Source organism: Colletotrichum karsti, assembly GCF_011947395.1.
Source record: "Colletotrichum karsti strain CkLH20 chromosome Unknown Scaffold7, whole genome shotgun sequence".
Classification (NCBI taxonomy): Eukaryota; Fungi; Ascomycota; class Sordariomycetes; order Glomerellales; family Glomerellaceae; genus Colletotrichum; species Colletotrichum karsti.
The window spans coordinates 1,095,988-1,117,303 of record NW_024065907.1 but is presented as its reverse complement, the minus strand read 5'-3'; the positions used below and the strand labels follow the sequence as shown (position 1 = coordinate 1,117,303).

The 21,316-nt window shown below is 50.8% G+C and overlaps 8 protein-coding genes across 8 annotated transcripts; 5 read left to right on the top strand and 3 right to left on the bottom strand.

The window, feature by feature from the left end:
• Positions 1 to 316: 316 nt before the first annotated feature.
• On the top strand, positions 317 to 1,211 carry CkaCkLH20_03131 (uncharacterized protein; the record flags this gene model as incomplete). Its single annotated transcript, XM_038885850.1, has 2 exons — positions 317 to 587; positions 649 to 1,211. The coding sequence occupies 2 exons, from the start codon at positions 317 to 319 to the stop codon at positions 1,209 to 1,211; spliced, it is 834 nt and encodes a 277-aa protein (XP_038749049.1).
• A 483-nt stretch (positions 1,212 to 1,694) lies between these two features.
• Positions 1,695 to 3,884, top strand: CkaCkLH20_03130 (uncharacterized protein; the record flags this gene model as incomplete). The annotated part of the gene is made up of 3 exons (XM_038885849.1): positions 1,695 to 2,050; positions 2,109 to 2,704; positions 2,755 to 3,884. 3 exons carry the CDS (start codon positions 1,695 to 1,697, stop codon positions 3,882 to 3,884), a joined length of 2,082 nt encoding a protein of 693 aa, XP_038749048.1.
• Positions 3,885 to 6,616: 2,732 nt separating this feature from the next.
• CkaCkLH20_03129 (uncharacterized protein) lies at positions 6,617 to 7,660 on the top strand (the record flags this gene model as incomplete). The annotated part of the gene is made up of 1 exon (XM_038885848.1): positions 6,617 to 7,660. The coding sequence occupies one exon, from the start codon at positions 6,617 to 6,619 to the stop codon at positions 7,658 to 7,660; it is 1,044 nt and encodes a 347-aa protein (XP_038749047.1).
• Positions 7,661 to 8,220: 560 nt separating this feature from the next.
• CkaCkLH20_03128 (uncharacterized protein) lies at positions 8,221 to 9,048 on the top strand (the record flags this gene model as incomplete). Its single annotated transcript, XM_038885847.1, has 1 exon — positions 8,221 to 9,048. One exon carries the CDS (start codon positions 8,221 to 8,223, stop codon positions 9,046 to 9,048), a length of 828 nt encoding a protein of 275 aa, XP_038749046.1.
• Positions 9,049 to 10,034: 986 nt separating this feature from the next.
• Positions 10,035 to 12,601, top strand: CkaCkLH20_03127 (uncharacterized protein; the record flags this gene model as incomplete). Its single annotated transcript, XM_038885846.1, has 7 exons — positions 10,035 to 10,136; positions 10,184 to 10,254; positions 10,309 to 10,422; positions 10,470 to 10,556; positions 10,621 to 11,315; positions 11,369 to 11,520; positions 12,353 to 12,601. 7 exons carry the CDS (start codon positions 10,035 to 10,037, stop codon positions 12,599 to 12,601), a joined length of 1,470 nt encoding a protein of 489 aa, XP_038749045.1.
• A 2,044-nt stretch (positions 12,602 to 14,645) lies between these two features.
• Positions 14,646 to 16,340, bottom strand: CkaCkLH20_03126 (uncharacterized protein; the record flags this gene model as incomplete). Its single annotated transcript, XM_038885845.1, has 4 exons — positions 14,646 to 15,620; positions 15,673 to 15,816; positions 15,868 to 16,068; positions 16,125 to 16,340. 4 exons carry the CDS (start codon positions 16,338 to 16,340, stop codon positions 14,646 to 14,648), a joined length of 1,536 nt encoding a protein of 511 aa, XP_038749044.1.
• A 1,090-nt stretch (positions 16,341 to 17,430) lies between these two features.
• CkaCkLH20_03125 (uncharacterized protein) lies at positions 17,431 to 18,204 on the bottom strand (the record flags this gene model as incomplete). The annotated part of the gene is made up of 1 exon (XM_038885844.1): positions 17,431 to 18,204. The coding sequence occupies one exon, from the start codon at positions 18,202 to 18,204 to the stop codon at positions 17,431 to 17,433; it is 774 nt and encodes a 257-aa protein (XP_038749043.1).
• A 972-nt stretch (positions 18,205 to 19,176) lies between these two features.
• On the bottom strand, positions 19,177 to 20,919 carry CkaCkLH20_03124 (FAD binding domain-containing protein; the record flags this gene model as incomplete). Its single annotated transcript, XM_038885843.1, has 3 exons — positions 19,177 to 19,675; positions 19,737 to 20,665; positions 20,779 to 20,919. 3 exons carry the CDS (start codon positions 20,917 to 20,919, stop codon positions 19,177 to 19,179), a joined length of 1,569 nt encoding a protein of 522 aa, XP_038749042.1.
• Positions 20,920 to 21,316: the final 397 nt, after the last annotated feature.

Genomic DNA, 21,316 nt, shown 5'->3' with positions numbered 1-21,316 from the left:
ATGCATAAAACCCTTAAGCGTCTCCTTGTATAGCCCTTGGTGATATGAGGCTGTTGTCATCAGTAACTTAGACTTGTGGGAAATTTCTGCATTTATAATGTCCCAGGGTAGAGTTTTTGTATGTTTCTTCCCGCCTGAAGCCCCTGAGTGACATGGCTTGTGCTAACAAGCATCTTCTACAAAGCTCACAGGAGCATCTGGGTTTCTCGGCTCCCACATCGCATCTCAACTCCTCGATGCTGGCTTTTCCGTCAGAGCATCGTTCAGATCCTCTCGAAAGGGACAGCTATTTACTGAAAAGTTTCCCGGCGCTCTTCTGGAGGCGGTGACCGTGCCGGACATCACCGCACCCGATGCCTACGGCAATGCGTTGCAGAATGTGGACTTCGTCGTCCATTGCGCGTCCCCTTTCACGTTCAACGTGACCGATATTCAGAGAGATCTCCTCGATCCCGCGATCAAAGGGACAGCGGAGATTATGAAAGCCATCGACCGCGCTCCGTCAGTTAAACGGATCGTGCTGACCTCGTCCTTCGCTGCGGTCATCGACCCGTTCAAGAACCCCCGCCCGGGCTACACATATACCGGTAAGCTTTTCCAATTTGGTTTATTTCACCGGCCGTTCACTCATGAAGATACAATTCTCAGAAGCCGACTGGAACCCAGTGACGCCCACGCAAGCCCTTGAGAACCAACTCTTCGGGTACCAGGCAAGCAAGACGTTCGCCGAGCGGCTCGCATTGGACTTCACCGAGATACAGAACGCGAAAGGTCGTGATCTCTCATTAATAGCCATCTGCCCCCCAATGATACTGGGACCTGTTCATCCAGCCTCTGGAATCACCTCCGCCAACCCCAACGAGTCTTCAGCCCAGCTCTTGAACGCATTGTCTGCGCCCGAGGTACCGCCAACCCGGATGCCTGTGTTTGTGGACGTACGAGATGCTGCGAAGGCTCATGTACTGGCATTGAATCTTGACAAGGTGCGGGCGGATGTGAGCGAGCGCTTCTTGGTCTGTGGAGGCAAATTCACCTGGGCCGTTGTCGGGGACATTCATAGGGGGGTTCGAATGACGGAAGAGGTTTTCGCGCCATCTAATGGGTATTACTCTATCGATGCTGGGAAGGCCGAGAAGGTGCTAGGGCTGGTGTGGACTTCTCTTGAATCTGCAGTGGAAGACTGCATCGCCAGTTTGAAGCCGTACGCATGATAGAACAGTTTTAACTGTAGTACAATAAACCATTCAATACCACTATGTTTCTGATAATTTTGCTAGAACGTCGGCTCTGCATTAAGGAGAGATGGTTCAATCATTAGTGTAGAATATGACTGGAATTGGGCTCTGAGAACTTGGCAAACTTTTTCATGGCCAAAATTGATTGAATCAGTAGTGAAGGCTGAGGAAATAGAACCATCTGAAATCTCGGCTCTGCCTATCCGGGGTAACAGAAACTTGGTATCTCACAATCAGAAATGGCCGCTCGGCGAATAGCCGACTCTATCTTCGAGACGCCCAAACAGTCTCCGGTCTTATCTCTGGTGGGTCGTACACGCCGAACACGCCGCCCTCTTAGTTACGAAGAGAACAGTCTCGTATAGAAAGCCCAGATTTCAAGTTCAATCTCCTCACTTCTGGTTTTGAATCTAAGCCTAGATCATCATCTCAATTTTGTCCACTCACCCTCCATACACCATGGCCCTCCTCAAGAGCGTCAGAACGCACCCTCTGCGCCCCATTACGGCAGCGGAAATCACCCAAGCATCGGGAGTTTTGAGATCAATTCTGACCAAGAAACATGGCGAAGAATTCTCTTTCCGATACAAGAATGTCAGCATCCGGGAGCCACCAAAAGCACTCCTATTCCCATATCTTGAGGCCGAGGCGCAAGGCGTTCCTCCCGAGCAGCGGCCGTTCGTCCCTCGATGCGTCGACATTGTATGGACTGCCTCCAACGAGAGGACGCTATGCGAGAGTACCATAAGTTTAGATAGCTCTACCGAGTTGAAGCGCAGCATTGCAACACATGGACAACACTCGTCCCTTGATCGGTAGGCGTGGCTTCATCTATGTTCCCCCTCCCGAACACGGCATGCTAACCTGCCACAGCGATGAGATGCGCAATTCGGGAAGAGAGATTCTCAACGATCCTCAGGTTTTAGAAGCCATCAAAAAGCTGAATCTTCCCGAGGGTTGCGTTGTGCAGTGCGATTCTTGGCCGTACGGCTCGGATCGTGACTCGGACCCTGACACCCACAAGTTCATCCAGGGGCTGCTGTACGCCAGAGCTCCTCATGGACACGAGGACAGCAACCAGTATTCCTTCCCTCTTCCATTTTCTCCCGTACTGGATATCTTTGAGGACAGAATCGTCCGCCTGGAGCCTCTGGCGACCGGCGGCGAAGAAGACGGTCTGGCATACAACACTGCACCCGCCGATTCGCCGATGGCTCACTGCGTCGAGAACGAGTATTATCCCGGGCTTCAAAGCTCCAAACCACGAGAAGACCTCAAACCCTTGCTCGTTAATCAACCCGAAGGCCCAAGCTTCACGGTGTCGGACGAGAACTGTGTATCGTGGCAAAAGTGGCGGTTCAGGGTTGGCTTCAACTACCGGGAAGGCATGACGCTCCACGATATCCGCTATGACGGGCGCCCGATGTTCTACAGACTGAGCGTGAGCGAGATGACCGTGCCATACGGAGGTGTGTATTCCTCTTCAATGGATTTCTAGACCTGAAGCTAACGACCTCAGATCCCCGAAGTCCCTTCCACCGCAAGCAGGCTTTTGATCTCGGCGACGCTGGGGCGGGTAGTACCGCCAATAACTTGGCTCTTGGCTGCGACTGTCTTGGTACGATTAAGTATTTCAACGGTTGGCTCAATAATGACAAGGGCGAGCCTGTGGCAACAGGAAATGTCATCTGCCTGCACGAACAAGATGGCGGTATTGGTTGGAAGCACACAAACCACCGCACGCAGGGCGTCGCCATCACCAGAGCACGCAACTTAGTCGTCCAGTCTATCCTTACCGTGGGGAACTACGAGTACGTCTTCGCGTGGCTGTTCTGGCAAAATGGAAATATCGAGCTTGAGACCCGCGCAACCGGCATCCTGTCGACCTCACTCATCGACCCGGGTAAGACCTCACCCTGGGGCAACGTGGTATCCCCGGGCGTCCTGGCTGCCAACCACCAGCATCTCTTCTCCCTACGTATCGACCCCATGCTAGATGGACAGGCCAACTCCGTCTTCCAGGAAGAATCCATAGCCGTACCGCAGTCCGAGGAAGAGAACCCTCACGCCAACGCCTGGAAGGTAGTCAAAACCCCTTTCCTGAAGTCAGGCCACGCCGACGCCTCTCCCTTCACCAACCGCGTCTTCAAAATCGTAAACGAAGATGTCCGGAATCCCATCTCCGGCAACCCCGTCGGGTTTAAGCTCGTGCCGCAGCCCTGCCAGCTCCTGCTCGCAGGAAAGGACTCCGTCGTGCGCCGTCGCGCCCGCTTCGCGGAGCACCACCTCTGGGTAACGCGGTACCGAGACGGCGACTTGTGGGCGGGTGGCAAGTGGACAAACCAGTCGCTGGCGGAGACGGACGGGCTCGCAGACTACGCTGCCAGAGACGAGGATGTCAGAGGTGCGGATGTCGTTGTTTGGCATACGTTCGGTATGACACATAATCCCAGGGTGGAGGATTTCCCAGTCATGCCGGTCGAGGTCTCGACTATCTCGTTAAAGCCTGCGGATTTCTTCACGGCGAACCCGGCACTTGATGTCCCGCAGAGTACTCAGGCAGTCAACCGTAGCGTGCTGGTCACGAACGGCGTGTCGGCGATGGAATCCGCGGATGGTGCGAATGGATGCTGCAATGCGAGTACGTAGGGTAGTGATGCCAAGGAGGACAGCCCTAGATTGCAGTTGACGAGCGATACTAAGGTAGCGATGGTCTCGTTAGGCCAAGGGACAGTCTTACAGGAAATAATGTTTCTCTTGAGCACTCTATTACGATTCAGGTTGAAGGCAGTAATCATGGTCTGGATGCGTGTAAACGTCTATACTGAGAATATCAATGTTTGTTATGAATAATTGAGGAAGGGTCCGTAGAAGAGGATGACGATCGATCTGAATTCATGTGCTTATTGAGAGTGCATGATGCCCCTACTATCTACTCCAACCCCAATCACACATGTCGTGTAGTCCGCGGAGCTGGTGCTGGTCTTTCTCTCTCTCAAAAGACAGTTTCTTTTCTCGTTCCAACTCGCAGAGCAAATTGCTTTTACAGATTGACCAGTAATTCCTCGGCTGGTTTAAACTGACGAAGTTCCCCTTGCGGAAGTGCGAAGAATCCACGAATCGGACTGTCCAAGTTGACGTTTGTAAACTTTAATCACTAAAAGCTCCCACTGGCTAGGAACAACTTCCATTTTTCCAAATCAGTGGAAGCTACAAAAAGCACGCAACTAGCCTTACCTTGCCAGCATGGTACGAAGCGCATATTTTAGTAATTATTAGTAGCTTCACCTAGGGCGTGAGGAATCGTCCGCGGATAACGGTTCTCCAACTTGACGACTCACGAACATGGATATCCAAGCTGACATGACTAGTTCTGCGCAACGTCTGGAAGAAACCTTAAGAGCCGAAGGCCTCTAGCGCGCTCTTCGAACCATCTGATTACGCGTTCCTAACTATAAGTCGATCACTTGTCGCATGGAGATCAACGCTTTAGGTTTACCAGCCAGCCGGATTTGAGTCCTGGTTGGCTGGCTGGCGCCTCAGAGACGGTTGTGGAAGCCGTATAACAACAAGGGTAAGATAAGAGTAGCTGACCTGCGCCAAACCTACTCCGACTTCGACTCAAAGAGAAAATGACCGCGTTGCTTGGCTTTAATTGTCCCGACTTGGATACACTGCCCCGCCCTGAACCGCCGAGTGATGGAAACTCTAGTTGATGACGGAAAAGGCAGGCTGCATGATGCGCCGCGTGTTCGTACTCTGCCTCAGTTATGTTGTCTAGAATCTAGAATCACACGAAAAACTCTGTTTGTTCGAGACTTACTGTAAAACAGCTCACCGGTGGGATTTTGAGTGAAGGAAAAAGTAAGAGATTACTCGTGTATTTCGTCTAAGTTCAACGGGCTCTAGCAGGCCAGACGTACACGATAGGATATAAAAAGGCTTTCTTTCCATTCATGAAGCATTCGGAATCTCATCATCATTCAAAACCAAACGCTTCAACTTTCCGGCCATACCTCTTGGATTCATTCCCAGACTTTAACACAGTGAGTGCACCTGAACTCACCTCTGAACACTGTCTGACATGTTTCATTTCAACAAGACTCAGCCATGAAGTTCTTCAACTCATTTCTCTTTCTTATCGCTGCGACTGTGGTAAACGCCTTGCCCCAGTCACCAAAGCAGTGCCAATCCCAGGGTTTCGACACATATTCCAACTGCAAGGGTTTATGCTTCAGCAAAGACTGCCATACACAGGGTGATGGAAAGTTTCACTGCTGCAATTTCTGAGACTGGCAGAATCATAAGACTCAAGGCGTCATATTCGTCTTGCAGAAGTCGGGACTGGGTCGGGCATCATACATGTGGGTTACGACGCCTCAGACGGCTCTGAGATCTCAAAATCATCGCATGCAAGTGATGAACAACGTCAATATTTGAGATATTTTAACTTCAAGACCATCTTTTTTATCATACATCTTGAGTCAACACTGTCTTCCTCCTCCCAGAAAGTGCCCCTTGATGAGATAACCCGGCACCCAGGAGCAGCGTAACTAAGTACTACAAGTGCACTTTCTGTATGATGTGCCTAATAAAACGTAAACAAGTTGGATCAAAATGAAAGCATATTAATTAGATAAAAATAAATCTCTCTAGACTGGACTTTCAAACGCACTCATGGCCCTATACATATTTATAGCCCGTTCAATCAAGCACAGCGACAACCGGACGAGTACGAGGGAATACTTTTCAGCATGCTGCATCTTCGACTACTGTACATCCCAGGGTCACTCAAAACACATTCGGGTTCTGGTGAGGTCTCTCCCAAAAGCTTATAAAGCACCGAACAACAAACATCGAACTACACGTGGCTGAATCCCGATCTTCCAGTCAGAACGGGAAACCTAGGTTTCTTACTGCGCCTCCATGAAGACGCTGGTCCATAAAGCCTCAATTTCTGAACCAATGAGAATGCGTGTAGATGGAAATAAAAAGAGCGCATCGCCTACATGCAGTCCAAAGTTAGGGCTCCATGCCGATAGTCCGGGCTTTCCGGGCTTGGTACCGGTATTTCGGGCGAAAGTGGGTCCTGCAGGCCGCCGAGACACCGGAGGTCGTCAGCCACCAGCACCAGTGCTTTGGTGGCTTCGGCTAGGCGATCAACATACGGGGTCATGATTTAATTCAACGATCCTGGCGGAGTCGAAGGACGCGAGTAAGTCTCAGTAGGCAGAGCAAGGTTCTGCCGTTCAATATATTCAGTAGCTGGGCAGCAGGCAATGCTTATGCTGAACACGCGAGTCAGATCCGAAACAGTGGAACTGGTTGACACCTGATCAGATCGGATCACAAATTTTCAGCAAACTTTCCAACGATCGCAACTGCTGCTTCCCGCAACTCTCATCCGAACTACTCTGATTAGGCTTTCATCTGTTCTAATGGCGCCTCCCTCTTGCTTTCCTCAGTTCTCGAACCTGCCCACCGAGCTCCGCCTCGCTATCTGGGAAGAGGCAACGGCTGGTCCTTCGATGCATGTCGTTGACGTATGCTTTCCATCTCAGAACGGAAATGGCCGCAGCCAGCTTGCCTTCAAAGGAGCGAACAGCACCGACAATCAATACCACCACCGGCGATGGCTCAACCACGAATACGTCGCCTTCCTTGACTATATCGACGACGGCCAACATGATGCCCAATTTATTGAGCACACGCTTGAACAAGAAGCCCGGCTGAGAAAAGATCCCAGCATGTACAGGCAACGCAGAGTTCAACGCATGGCTTGCAGAGAAGCGGCCTCGCTAGCGTCCGTCAAAGCCGATAATGTCAACATCGTCTACTTTCCAGGCCGCAGAAGTGTTTTTCGATACGATAACGACAACGATGTACTCCTACTTCGCTTCACGACACCAAGTATGGGACGGAAAAGTCCACTTCAACAAAAGCTCGATCTCAGCGGCATCTCAGAGGCACTCGGAACATACTGGAGTAAAGAGATGGCACTCACCGTGTGGAAAGCTCAACGCATCGCTATTGAAACTAATGAGTTGATGACGCCATTATCACTGGCCGACATTGACTTTTTTGCCTCTTGCATACACAAGGGGCTGGATGTCCTTTACTTAGTCCATCACTCAGAGGACCTGAAAATGGGTAGTAGCAGGTCTGACCTCCAGCGACGGGGTGATCTGTTCCTCAAATTACACTGGAAGAGAGTGAAAGACAATATGATGCGCAGACCAGATATCATATCTGGTATCGGAGAGACCTACCGCGAGGTCTTCAACTTCGAACAGCTTGCTTGGGATCAGTGCCATCCTGTCTACGTCTTTGCACAAACAATATCGGAGTCAATAGAGCGCCAACAACTGGGCACAGGGAAGACGGGCTTCAAAGGGGTCAGAGTACTTCTAGCCAAGAGCGAGTAGACGTAACCCGGTACGGTAGATTTCATGAAAGATTCAGAAACCAGCACATGCCTTTGACATTGTGCACAGTTTTCAATATTGACGGATGTTAGAACCTTTTTCTGTATATGCTGTGATTATCAAATAACTTCGTGTACAAACGTTATGAGGTTCCCGAGAGGAAAGTTCAACTTAAATACAATATTAAAACGGAAATTAGGATATATACTTATTGGGGGACTTAACGATCAAAAGCTGGGATGGACAGTTCACTCCTAGCGATCTTTTCGGACCACGAGTCTATTCATTTGTAATTGCCCTGTTATCATGGGTCTTTAACTTACGGCATCGTGCTGCAAGCGATTTCCAAAACGAACATGCGATGATGAACTAAACCTCATTTGGACAAAAAACCCGAGATGCATCATAACGTAAGCCATGTTCCAACTCAGAGCAACGCACATAAAGACTCGTCTTGTCTTGTACGATTCTAATATTGACGGTTCAGAAATGTTCAAGCCAATCCCTTGAGATAGTTCGAACTTGCTGCTACTCCACAAACTCTGTTATCTTCCATCATTATGGCTGTCCTTTCCGAAACCCCTGACTATGTTCCCGTGTCAGACTGGCCAACACTCGAAGACATGGCGGCTGGATTCGGCGAACACCTGATGCCTGCGTCTTCAAAGCTTGCGGGCGAAGCTTTTAATCATGTTTTCGACGCCGGTCTTCGAATCTTGCATCGATTCGTTGATGGCCAGACCATTCACTGGGAAATCCTGGAGGGAGATCAACACGGACTCACTGGAAGCGCGGAATACAAAGCCTTTGAAGTCAGAGAGAACGTCTTCTTCATCGACTTCTACAAACCCGACTTTCAAGAGCAGGTCAGCTTAGTCCTTGACACCGTCACGGGTCAAGCTGTCACTTGTGTTTCTGGATTCAACAACAAAGGGGACGAGCGAAGAACATGGACGAAGTTCCTGCACGCCGTTGAGGACCAACGAGGCTCTGTGAAAGTCTACCAACCTACCGACGAGCTGATTGGAAAGCATATTCTCTACCGCTACACTTCTCGCGATGCTTATGAGCACATCTATCTGAACAGGGGTACTCTGACCTGGCATTGTCTCAGCGGCACCGAGAACGGGCTTGCAGACACGGAGCAGTGCAAGATGCTGAAGCTTGGAGAGAATCTTTATCTCCTGTTTTGGACGGAGACAATCATGCCCGTCGAGTCTGTTATTGTGGTCGACCTGGAGAAAATGCGGTCCACGGGCCGGTTCTTTTGCTGGGATCCAAAGTCGCAGCGCGCTGTCCACGTACGATTCGGCTCATACGCAACCAAGCTTGCAGAGACAACCCCTTCCGAAGTCCTGGCGAGAGTCAGAATGCTCGGAACGGCTTGAGCTGATATCAGAAACCAGCAAATGGTGGAACATCACCGCGGCACGTCGGAGTGGAAAAGACGCACTTTAAACTTGAGCTATTCATTGCCGTTCCATGGTCGATCAATGCGGGAAACCTTTGATTCAAGCTGTTTTAAAGTACATAACTTTCATTCATGCGGCCGGCTATAGTGTAGATCGAATTGCAGATACGTTTCGAAGATTCATACTGTTCTTCAGCAATTTTTGTGACTCGTGATGACTTCTTCCAAACGAGCACGCCAACTAAAGGCATTGAGAGCTGGGAAGCTCCAAAAGCTTCAAGGTCTGACCGCCGTTGTAGCTGCACATGTTGCAAAACGACGCCACCTCGACCCCGAACGCCTCTGACGCTACCGGTAAAAGTCATGGGAGTACGCAAGCCAGCCTGAGCCGGTTCCGAGAGTTCCGAATCATGTCCCCCAGGGTTAGGAAGACCGTTGATCATTTAGGATCAGATTAGACAGATAACTCATACAAGGGTGTGTTAGTTAGAAACCACTGATACATCGGAATCAGATTGCCTGCCCTCTTTCCGAGGGATGTTCAGCTCAATTTCGGCATCATACGCGTGGTGGGCTAGGAGAACTGCACTTGCCGCCTATTCATAATGTAGTCTAAGCCCACGTAGTAGTCCATACGCCGAGCGGGATCTTCCAGATCCTGTCTACGATCCCATGCATAATGACACTGTGCCTCGCACTTTTTTTCCAGAAAGGGGAAAGTGTGAAGTATCGACAAGGGTCACCATCAACCTTATGTTGGTTGGACAAGACTACAGAGATACCAGAGATATCACACTCTATTCATTCGGGATGTCAGAATATATTGATAAGTATCCATCTCAAAAATTGCCTGATGTGGTGTTGAAATGAAAGACGCTTCATTTATGTTGGGTACCTTCCCACACTGGAACTCCGCCCTCCGGCCTAGGCATTGTCTGTTATTATTACTTCTCGAAATCAGCGATGGCTCTTGAGTCGGTTTCGAAGCAGAAGGAGGTTATACTCGGTGACGGTGATACCGTAGAACCAGATGCTTCTCGCAATACTTCCGTTCAAAAGCTGAAGGTAGGCTAGTCGTCAGTTACGCCAAAGCTTGAACTGACCTTTTACAGCGCAACTTTTCGTCAACCGCGATCCTGGCGACCTCTGTTTCGTTGATGGCGACATGGGAAGCTCTTTGCAGGTATACACTTTTCTTGCAGGCATCCTTCACTTTCCGCTTCTGACGTTTATCAAGTACGATGTCTACTGGTCTGATCAATGGTGGGCCATCCTCGTTGGTTTATGGGGCGATCATTGCCTTCGTGGGGTCGACATGCTCAGCGATGTCTCTTGCTGAATTGGCGTCGATGTAAGACAACGTAAATTTCCGATGTCGCCAATTCTGACTATGCGTAGCCACCCCACGGCCGGAGGACAATATCATTTTGTCGCCTACCTGCAGAAGAGATCACTAGCCTTCAGTTGGTTTGCTGGTTACATCACGTAAGAGCTGAGTACACAACATATAGTTGAAGCTGCCTGTAACATTAAAGCTGAGTCTCATTAGTACATTAGGCTGGATATCCTTCGCCGGAAGCGCGCCTTTCATTGCTGGAACCCAAATACAGGGTCTCCTGGTGCTCAACTATCCCGATTCCTACACCTTCGAACGATGGCACGGCACCCTGTTGTACTGGGCTGTTCTCGTGTGCTCCGCGTGTGTCTGCGTGTTCTGCAGCCGCATCTTGCCGTTGCTTGAGAAAATCACGATGGGCCTTCATATTGGGTTCTTCGTCATCATCTTGATCGCCATGGTCGTCGTTGCCCCAGAGAAGCATTCGGCAGCGTTCGTCTTTACTACATTCGAAAACAACTCTGGCTGGTCGAATGACGCGGTCGCTTGGTGCATTGGCCTTTTGAGTTGCTGCTACGTCCTGGCTGGATATGACGGTGCGACTCATCTCAGCGAAGAGATGGACGATGCGGCAGTTGGGGTTCCTCATGCCATGGTTGGCTCCGTCCTGATCAATGGGGTGCTCGGGTTCGCGTTCTTAATTGCGTTGCTGTTTTGCATGGGCGATGTCGACTCTGCACTTGCCACCTCGACGGGTTTCCCCATCATCCAGATCTTCTACAACATCACCGGGAATCTGGCCGCCACAAATGCAATGACGGCCGCCATAACCATCATGGCAGCCATATCCACGGTGCCGCTGCTCACTTCGGCGGCTCGAATGATGTGGGCGTTTGCAAGTGACCAGGGTAAGTCGAGAGTGGCCACCGTACCAGAGAAGAGCTGACAACGAGGTTTCCAGGACTTCCTTTCGCCAACGCCATCTCCGAGATCGAGAAAAAGCGCGGCATCCCAACGATGTCGATTATTGTTACAACCGGTCTACTTGTTTTCTTAGGGCTCATCAATATTGCTTCAACGACAGGGTTCAACGCCATTCTATCGCTTGCCGTTGTAAGCTTGCAGGTCTCTTACTTATTCCCTATTTTGCCGGTACTTTGGCATCGAGTATTCTATCCAGAAAACATGGTCTGGGGTCCATGGCGTATGCCAAGGGTGGGAATCGCCGTCAACCTCGTTGCTATATGTTATCTGTTCTTCACCTGCATTTTTCTACTGCTACCTCCCTTTCAGCCCGTTACCGCATTGAATATGAACTATGCTCCTGTAGTTCTGGGCGGTGCCTTAGCATTTGGGGCAGTATACTGGGTGTTTCGAGCCAGAAGGTTGTATGTAGGACCGCTGACCGAGACGGATGCGTTGCAAGGTCGAGCTCCAGCCTGACGGCTTCTGCTGGGCGGAATGCAAACTTGAAGCTTGCGCAACATTAAGCGATGCCGAGAATGGTGTAGAAAGAATCTCAGTGTCTGTTCGATTACTACCGATGCAACGACAATCTAGTTCTACTTTCAATGATTACTGAGAGGAATTCAAATTTCAGGACGCGTAGAAGAAACAGCTTTATGATAGTGAAGTTACTCAGCAGAGCAAAGCAGACTCTTTCTGGTTTTGTGTTACGTTTCTGGACGGCGGAGAAGTCTTCCCATTCTAGAAATATCCTCTACTAAGTAAATGGCCCCTTTCAACCAGGTATGGTGTGCAGTCGTAATTCCTCCATTGTATCTGTCCAGTGGCCGTCTGATACCAACTTCTCGTTATACATGCTGGTATGTTGTTGGGATTCCGTACCACTCTCCATGACTGACCACACATGCATAAGGAGAGTGCGCACACGGTTTATGGTGCGTAAACCGACAATGTGATGTGTCTGAGATAACCTCTGTAGAACGAACTTCCTCCGACGAAGTACAGCATGATTCAATGTGTTTTGTTCAGACGTCAGCCGGCCGTCCTCGCCTGGCTTGCTCTGCTTCAGCGCCGCACCAGCGATGAGGAATATCAGCGTCTGCGTGGCAATGGTACCGGAATCGTGTGGGATTGTTCCAAGAACGTCCAGAATTTCGAAAGCAAGTCCCAATATCAGCTGCGAAACTTCGTCGACTCCGGTGCATTGCATCATCAACGCTGGTTCTGACCGCATTCGAGATTCCGCGAGCTCTGGGAACGCACGATATAGTTCCAGTTGAATGCCCATCTGGTAGCATCTGGCCAGCTGACTGAAATGCCATGATGGAGTTTGAAAGTCGCCGGTGTCTGAGATGGAGGACGACAGCGGAACTTGAATCCTCGTTGCGGAGTTTTCCAAATCGCAGGCTTCTGTGAAAAGCCGCGCATACTCTGGCGTCTCGAGCATTGCTTTATTGTTTTGAGGATGTGACTTTCGTAGTGCTCTCTTCTTCCTGGTGATTGTACCGGCTTTGGCCAGGAGGACGAAAATGGAAGTCGCCACGCCTGTCCAGGGGCAAACATGTGTGGCTGGTATGAGCACGGAAGTGCAAAAGGGATCTAGGTATGACAGAGTTTGTGTGTCCTGGTCAATGAGAAAAGCGACCATGGCTTCCCAATATACCATGGAAGATACGAGAAAATGGTGGTTTTCTCTCATAGTTTGAAAATTTCCAAGTGACTCGACCCCATTGGAGAGCATCCACTGCTGGAAAAGCTGTCGGCACCCGTGGATGTGGCATAGGCCGAGCTCAGAGGGATCATGCCAACTCTGCGGCTGTTTGTCAGTGATGTTGAAACGCACTTAGTCCCGAGGGAAACCCACCGAAGTCATGCCAAGAAGGATTATACCTATCAACGTCTCGCTTGTCACTGTTTTTGGACAAAGCTGGTTGTCCTCCTTGATAGCCTCGACCGGGACTGCGTGCTTGAGTGCCAAAAGCTCTTTTGATATTTCGCAGACTGCTTCCGTCTGAAATGACAGAGGAATAGTTGATTGGGCATCAGCACGATATAGATGTGCCGAAGATATGCTCATGATGGAGAGCAAAAGCAATCGTGAGCTCTTCATCATTTCCAACACATCAAACCGAAAGGGGTTCTTGCTAGAGTCGAAGGACGAGGTGACTCGGCAAACGCGAGTAATGTAATAATTCGTGAGGCGTGTGGTCTCTTCAACTGGCGAACGTAGTAACAGACCATGTTGCGGGCTATTGATCACAGGTATCGTCTCTTCGACGGTGAATGATGACTCGGGAAATGATTCCAGGCAGCCCTTGGTAGTATCTACAATTGGCTATGCATAGATCAGTTAATAGTCTCAGAAAGACGTGGAGACCTCGATCGCAATGCAACAGGGCGTTCTCTGATTCGAGTAAACCCGTGCACGTTGCGTGCGCTGTTCGTGACTTACCATTGAATCTTGAAGTAGTGCGACTGATAGGACATGAGCCTCATGCTCAAACCAGCTTGATTGCGGACCTGTATTCACACCGGAAGAAGGCGGCGGTTGTCGGTTTCTCTCATACTTGTTAGACCATTTCAGAATCTGGCCGTACCCGGGGCAGTCAAGCCCTGATCGAGAACATCTCAAGCAGCTGGGAACGCTTTCGTCACACTTCAGCTTCTGAGTGAACTGTTTAGCACGACTTTGAAGATATAATGAGGCATTCAACACTGATCTTACCCGTTGCTTGCAACGACGGCAACCATCTAGGGCGCGGTCAGCAGGAGCGAGATTGGGTATCAGCTCCGATTAGCCGCCACTTCGATTGGACTAACTTCGAGACTTTTCAGCTTTGCGAGAACGTGGAGATGGTTTTGGTTCCATGATGACGCTTTTGATGGTTGCTGTAGACGACGTTGGAAAGGCGAGGATGGAAGCTGCAGACGGCTGGCTCAGGTTATCTGGTCGTCCCAACGAAAGGGGGTCCCTGGCCCTTATCAATGGAGGTCACAGTGCTAAAAACAGTGCAACGCCGAGCATTCAATGTCCCACTTCCAGGATTCCTTCCAGGGTAGGTTTCCTACCCCAACTGTCATGAGATGTATCGGATGTTATATGCTGGCGCTGGTGAAGGATAACCTTTCTTAGAATAACTGCGGCCGACATGACCTCATCTTCATTTTCATTTTAAGGCTAAGGTACTGATCATGGTCCTTTCCCATGATGGGGAACCTGCTGAGCTATCTGGTAACTATAGACATGAAGATATCAACATAGTAAGTCAAATCTACCTGTAGTACCTCCAATAAGGGTGCTTCTCCATCTGACCATCTTCATCAAAATCAATTACCACACCCTCGGGTGGCTTTCCAAATTGCTGGTCTCTCCGTCTGTTTTCTCTTATCGTCATAACCGTCATGAAAGCGCTGCCAATGCCTGTCCAGCAAGTAGCTGCGAAAAGCGTCCAGAAACCTTTCTTATACGACGGCCCGTCTGTGGACTGGAAGAGATATCCAGTGGCAATTCCCATGGTGCTGCCAAAAGATTGGAACAGCCCTGATGCGATACCCTTCTTAATGTCGCCGCAGCAGTTGCTCGTGATGTTCCCAACACTTAGGGTAACACCCGATAGGATGCCAGATAGAATCAGAAACGTGGCGCCGTATCTCGCGTTCGCCGCCGTATGGGGGAGGACAGCCAGCAAGAGGTCGCCAGTCGCAGCGACGATAGAGCAAACCACCAGAAGTCCGGAGCAAGACTTCAATCTGTCGCTTGCATATCCAACCACGAAAACCATCACGAAGGCGACACAGTACGGCGGCGCGGTCATCAGTTGAGCCTTGACGTTGTCGTATCCAAAGGTTGCGACGATGATGGGCGTGAAAGTTGCAATGGTGTAAGTCTGCAGCACTTGGCCCATGTAGATGAAGATGTTCATCCAAAGCCGCCAGTCGCGGAGCTGGTTGAGGGTCGTCTTCCAGTTGACCTTTCCATGTGTGCGGTTGCCGTCGTTCATCATACGCCACGTCGCGACGTCTCGCTCACGAGGCGTGAGCCACTTGGTGTTGTGCGGACGATCAGGTAAAACCCAGATGCAGAGAACACCGATGATTATTGTCAGGAGACCTTCGATGAGAAAGAGGGCCTGCCAATGCTTCACCCGCGGGTTGGGGATGTTGGCGACCCCGTAGGCAACCCAACCGCCAAAGGCACCAGCAAGTGGTGTTGCGGAGAGATAGATACTGATACGACGGCCCCATTCCTGCCCGGAGTTTCAGTTTATAGCCATTGTGTATAAGAAGAGCAAAGCTTACTGCTCTGGGGTAAAGAACTGTCGTAAGATAGGGAGCTCCGCTGATGAAGGCGGCCTCAAATATGCCGAGGAAGAATCTGATGGCGTACATTCCCTCAGGACTACCAGCAACTGCCTGTAGGGTTGCGAAGACACCCCATATAATCTAAGCCATAGTCAGCTCATGCAAACTCGAGTTGTTCTGTTCATGTCTTACCATCGCCGCAGCCAAATAAAGTGACGGGCGGACGTAGCGCATGCCAATGTTCGTGAACAAGTCGGCAATACATGTTCCAACGAAGAACATGCTAACAGCGAGTGAGAATTGCCGAGGAGAGAATCCAAGATCCTCGCGGATCCCCATCAACGCCGCGTTTCCCAGAGCTCCACGATCGAGCCAGGTGAACATGTAAAGCAGCTGTACTGCCTAGTCAGCGGAGTCGTAGAAGTTGGGTCTGGTGCTTGGCAACCCACAAGGAGAAATGGGGGTAATCTCATATCAATCTTCCTTCGGACCGCTTTTACTTCCTCGGGCGTCACTGGGGGGTCAAGGTTGTTCATCCTTGTCACGATATCATCGTCATCGGTCGGCACCGCCTTCAGTTGTTTTACATGAACGCCTCCTTCCTCATCCGCCGGTGTGGTTTTGCCATGGCCCGTGGCCACGGGCGTAGCTGCCGCGTCAGACATTTGGAAATCGGTTTCGTATGTTCGGCAAGTTCTCTCAGAACTCAATTGCAAAAAAGTAGACGAACTCGTTGTTCGACTTTATTTCAGAATCATGTGAGGCTTCGTCACGATATTGAGTATTGTATGAAGGGTGAATCGTGTCTAATCTGTACTCATCGCTTTTCCGTCGGGTTCAATGGTTTGACCTCATGGCTTCCGGGGTCATTACCCGTCTGGTTCCCCCGCACGATATGTCCTGCAGCAGGCCGATGCCGCAAACTTGGCGTACATGAAATTCGATGAGCTTGATTCGTAGGATAAGCCGCAAACTGGTTTCCACGAGCGTTGCTCTGGTGCGCACGATGTCGATCATTCCTCAGTTGGCTGCCACGTGCTTGAGCGGGGAAATTGGCCGGAACGAAGCGAAGCGATTCGGATATCTTGGCGGCCGTAGGCAGTCGGCAATCAGTAACCCGATGTATTCGGCTTCGGATCTTCTTCCGAGCAAGTTGTGTCCTAGCCGAACCCCGGACTCGTGACTGGTGACTCGTCGCGTATCGCATTTCCTCGTAGGCTCTCAAGTTAAACGTTTGTTTTACACCGGCCCGGTCTTTTCTGCTTCGAGCGAGCGCATCGTAGTTCATCTGACATGGTTTATTAATTCAACTATCGGTATTGGCCGCACGGTATTGAGGCCCTACACCCCACGCCGGCCCGGGCCCGAGCCCCACTGATGGGCCGCTAGATCCCTTCCGATTTACGCCAAATGCGCCCGGGCATGTCGAACGCGCCCATCGTTAGATTGGCGAAGTCTCGGAAACCTGAGTGTATTCTGAGTCATCTTCACTAAGTGACTCATTAATCTGCCATGAGATAATTTGTTCACTTTCATGAAATGAAGATTGAATAGCTTCCTCTTGTCTCTCGGCTTATGATCACATGCGAGGTTGAACCACTGTTAGCGAGGGGACGGGCCTCTCGAAATAATCGGCTTAGAAAACTCGATATACACAAGACATCACCGCTCAGGCAACGCAACACAGCTTTTGAAAAATTAAAAAACAAATTAGAAACAAAATCAGGCTTTCTATTCGTACATATCTTAATTGCATCATTTCTTGGCCTTTTCCTTCAGTTCAGCACGCTCCTTGACAAGCTCAGCGATCTCATTGCCAACGTCAGTACCCAATGACTGGAAACCCTTGATAACACCGGCACGGTCACCTTCGCCCATTTCCTGACTCATCTTGAACTTGCCACCAAGCCTCTCGATAGTAATTTCAATACCAATAATGGCCATCTTTGACAACTCAATGTACCTCTCAGGCGCATCCGTAACTTTCCACGGTCCAGGGCGGTCGCCCTTGCCAGTGTATCCCATCAATGACATCTCCCCATGACGAGAAAGATCATCAATCTGCTTTCCCAAAAACTTCTGCGTCTCTTCAGTCTTGGACTCATAGAAGATCTTGGCGCGGCCATAGGCCTGGACGGCAGCGTAGTTCCAAGTCGGCACGACCTTGGCCGTGGTGGGCTTCGTCTCGGTGTAGAACTTCGGTGTGACATAGTGATGCGTTGGCGCGGTGAAGAGGACCATGACCTCCTGGTCAAGGACGTTCCCAGTTCCGGAGCGGCCCTCGGCTGATAATGACTCGATCATGGCCTTGCTCTGCGGGTTCGCGCGTGCCAGGTGGCCACGCAGGACGCCGAGCTCGGTTTCGCTCGACTCATCTTCGACGTCGAGAACCCACGGGATATGGCTGGATTGAATGAGAGGGTGCGTGGCAGAGGCGATGGCAGTGGTGAGAATGCCGAGGGGGAAGTCGCGGATGAGCTTGCGGAGAGCGGGGATGCTCTGCTCAGCGTGGACGCCGCGAAGATACATTTTGACCGCGAGCTTGGAACAATCTGATAATGTTGGGAACGAGTGAGGATTGGGCGAAGAAGATGCAGAGTTATCTTGGGCTTGAATGAAGTTGATATCGGGCCAAGACCACGGCAAAGAGTGTCGGGCCGTGTTCTTATAGCGCCCGGGTACCGGCCGTCACTAACACCGGTGCGCATGTTTGTGGAAGGGCGCGCGATCCACTAATTTTGGGTTCTGCGAATCCCAAACCACCTAAATATGGAAATCTGCGCCTGTGTCTAACCTGAAAACGACTCGAATACTCTGTTTTACGTATGTGCGCAATGGCATTGGTCGGATCATCTCAGATGACCAAGACTGACATTGACTGGTTTTCACGTTTTGATGATAGTCGAGCCTAGAATTGCTGCAGCGGCAGCTGTTTCATTATTAATCCAGGTCACGGTTGTCTCCCTAGAGGCAGAGTCATTGCAAGCCTCGAAACGAGCATTTCCGCGGAAGTTGGCAAGAAAGCTCTTGGTGCGATGGTCCGTCCATGGCTTTCATTCGATGACTCTTATCAGTACATATTTGCTCACGCCTTATCGACGATTTTAAGTACTCTGAACACCTTGCCAGCAGACACCGAAATTTGGGGGCACCAGACACCGCGGAACCAAAGCCGCCGCTTTCCGCCGACAACGACCGGCCCGGTGGTGGGTCCAGTCTCCATAAGCGGCCCGGCGGTAAGATTTCCGCTTCGGTAGGTACGGAACGCCGTTTGAAATTTGGCCCTTGTGGTGAACTAAATATTCATCTTCGTATTTCACATCTACTTGAATCATCTCATTCAAAAGAGCTAAGGTCAAAGACGACTTTGTAATTGGCATGACGACCGACGGTATTATTAATTATTCGTTATTTGATTAACCTCTTCCGATACGTTTTCTATGCTCGTTCCCATATTGCCTATGTTCGTCGTAACGCTCATCTTGTCGTCTGACGAAAAGCTCAAACGACCCTGGAAATCTTAAAGCCACCAGGGATGCGCTTCTGGAAAACGCCCTCTGGATCATACTTGGATGCAACCCTACGAATGTAGTCAACGTTGACACCGCCGTATGTCTTAATGGGGTCCTGGCTGGGGTCGGCATAGTTGAGGTATCTCCAGTTGACGTTTCCGTCAACGGAGACGGCGAAGTCCTCGATCTTCGCAGCCGCAGCAGCCATGTGGGCGCGAGCCACAGCCTCCTGAGACTCGGTGTTGATGGTCACCAGGCCGAGCCAAAGAATGGAGTTATCCGTCTCAGCATCGAGACCAAACATATTTCCACCGCGCTCACTGCCGATCTTGGCGAAGTAGGTAGGCAACGGCTGGAAAACCATCTGAGTAGTGAACTCATCAGCACCGACGGCCACCTTCATGGTATCGACAAATTCTTGATGGGCATCGACAGCACTCTTGAGAATAGAGGCGTCGTTCTTGAATGTCAAAGTAAACCAAACACTCCTGGTATCATCAGTTAGTTACTGTCACTGTATATGGGCTCAAGAATAAGGTATATACGCACCGGGTACCGGCAGGAATCTGCGAGTTCACCGCCAGGTCAGACATGCTACGATGCGTCATGGCGCTGCTGATGGCGGGGATCTGGTTGACCTTGGCAAAGGCGGTGGTGTTGCTGTTGCCCTGGGTGTTGACGCGAGATGCAGCAATGAGAACGTCGTCGCCCATAGCGGTGTTGTGAGTGTAAACGACGACCATTGCATCATCAGCGAAAGACTGGTCCTTGTTGGTGAAGTCGACGATGGCGTCGACAACAGCATCCGAGTTGTCTTTGCTCATGAGGTGGATTCCGGTGTAGAGGTCCTTGGCCGGGATCGCCTCCATGTCAAAGCGAGTGACGATACCAAAGTTGCTGCTTCCACCCTTGAGAGCCTTGAAGAGGTCAGAGTTGGAAGTGCTGTTGGCATTAACAATGCGACCATCAGCAAGCACGACCTCGTAATTGACGACTGAGTCGCATCCGAGACCCATACGGCCAGTGAAGTACGAGTTACCGCCGCCCAGGAGGAAACCGCCGACGCCGACGCCGCCATCGCGACCACCAGTAACAGTGACGTTGTACTTGAGGAGGCTTGCGTAGACGTCCTTCCAGTGGTCACCTGGTCCGATCGACGCCAAGTTCGTCCTGGCGTTGTATGAGGACTGATTGAAGTATGCCAAATCGATGGTCACGCCGTTGGCAATGTTGTTTGTTCCGGCCCAGTGGTTGTGTCCACCTCCACGGACAGCAATGTGCCAGTCACCGGCACCAGAGCCAGCCTTGACCAAGGCAGTCAGGGCGTCCGACACCTCTTGCGTGTTCCTCGGTTGAACGAGACACCACGATCTCAGGCGAGCGCTCACAGACCAGTAGGTCGCGATACGACTCTCGTAGCCCTCATCCGTCGCGAGAACCAGACGGTCTCCGAGGCCAGCGGCAATAAGGGCATCACACTGTTGGTTGCCAAGAAATGTCAGTTAATGGCTCCAAACATTTTTCTGTTTACGGTGGTTGCATAGAGTGCAGGTTCGCACAGGGTGTGAGAAAGGGGGGAATCTTGGCATACAGGAGCAATGCCGGTACGCGGCGTAGCCGGCACACGAATCGCCAACGGTTCCGGAGCCTCAAACGCGGCTGCAGAGCAGATGCCAGGGAGGAACAGAGCCGAGGCGGCCAAGAGGCCGGTACCGAAGCCTCCGTTGAACATTGTCGTGTTGGCGAATGCTAGTTGATCCACGATTGATTAAACGAGTCCGAGGGCCTTGACCTCCGGAGGCACGACGAGTCAGATCTGGCGCGGAACGAAAAAGGGCTTGAGGTTCGAGGGATGAGGAACGAAGAAATTCTCGTTTTCCACGTGGCGGTAAATAGATTTCTTATACATGACACGGAACCTGGGAGCCTCTGGGAGTCTGCAATGGCCGAGGCGCCGAAATGATCGATGCAAGTCGACGGGGTCGCAGGGGAGAACTCCATCCTTCCTCCTCGTGAGGTCTTTTCTCGCTTCCCCATTTTGACCCGAATCTCAATCTCGAGGGCTGAAGCTTACGGCTAAGCTGGTCGGGAATAGGCGAGAGGGGCGAGTCCGTCCAAGAAACCTTGAC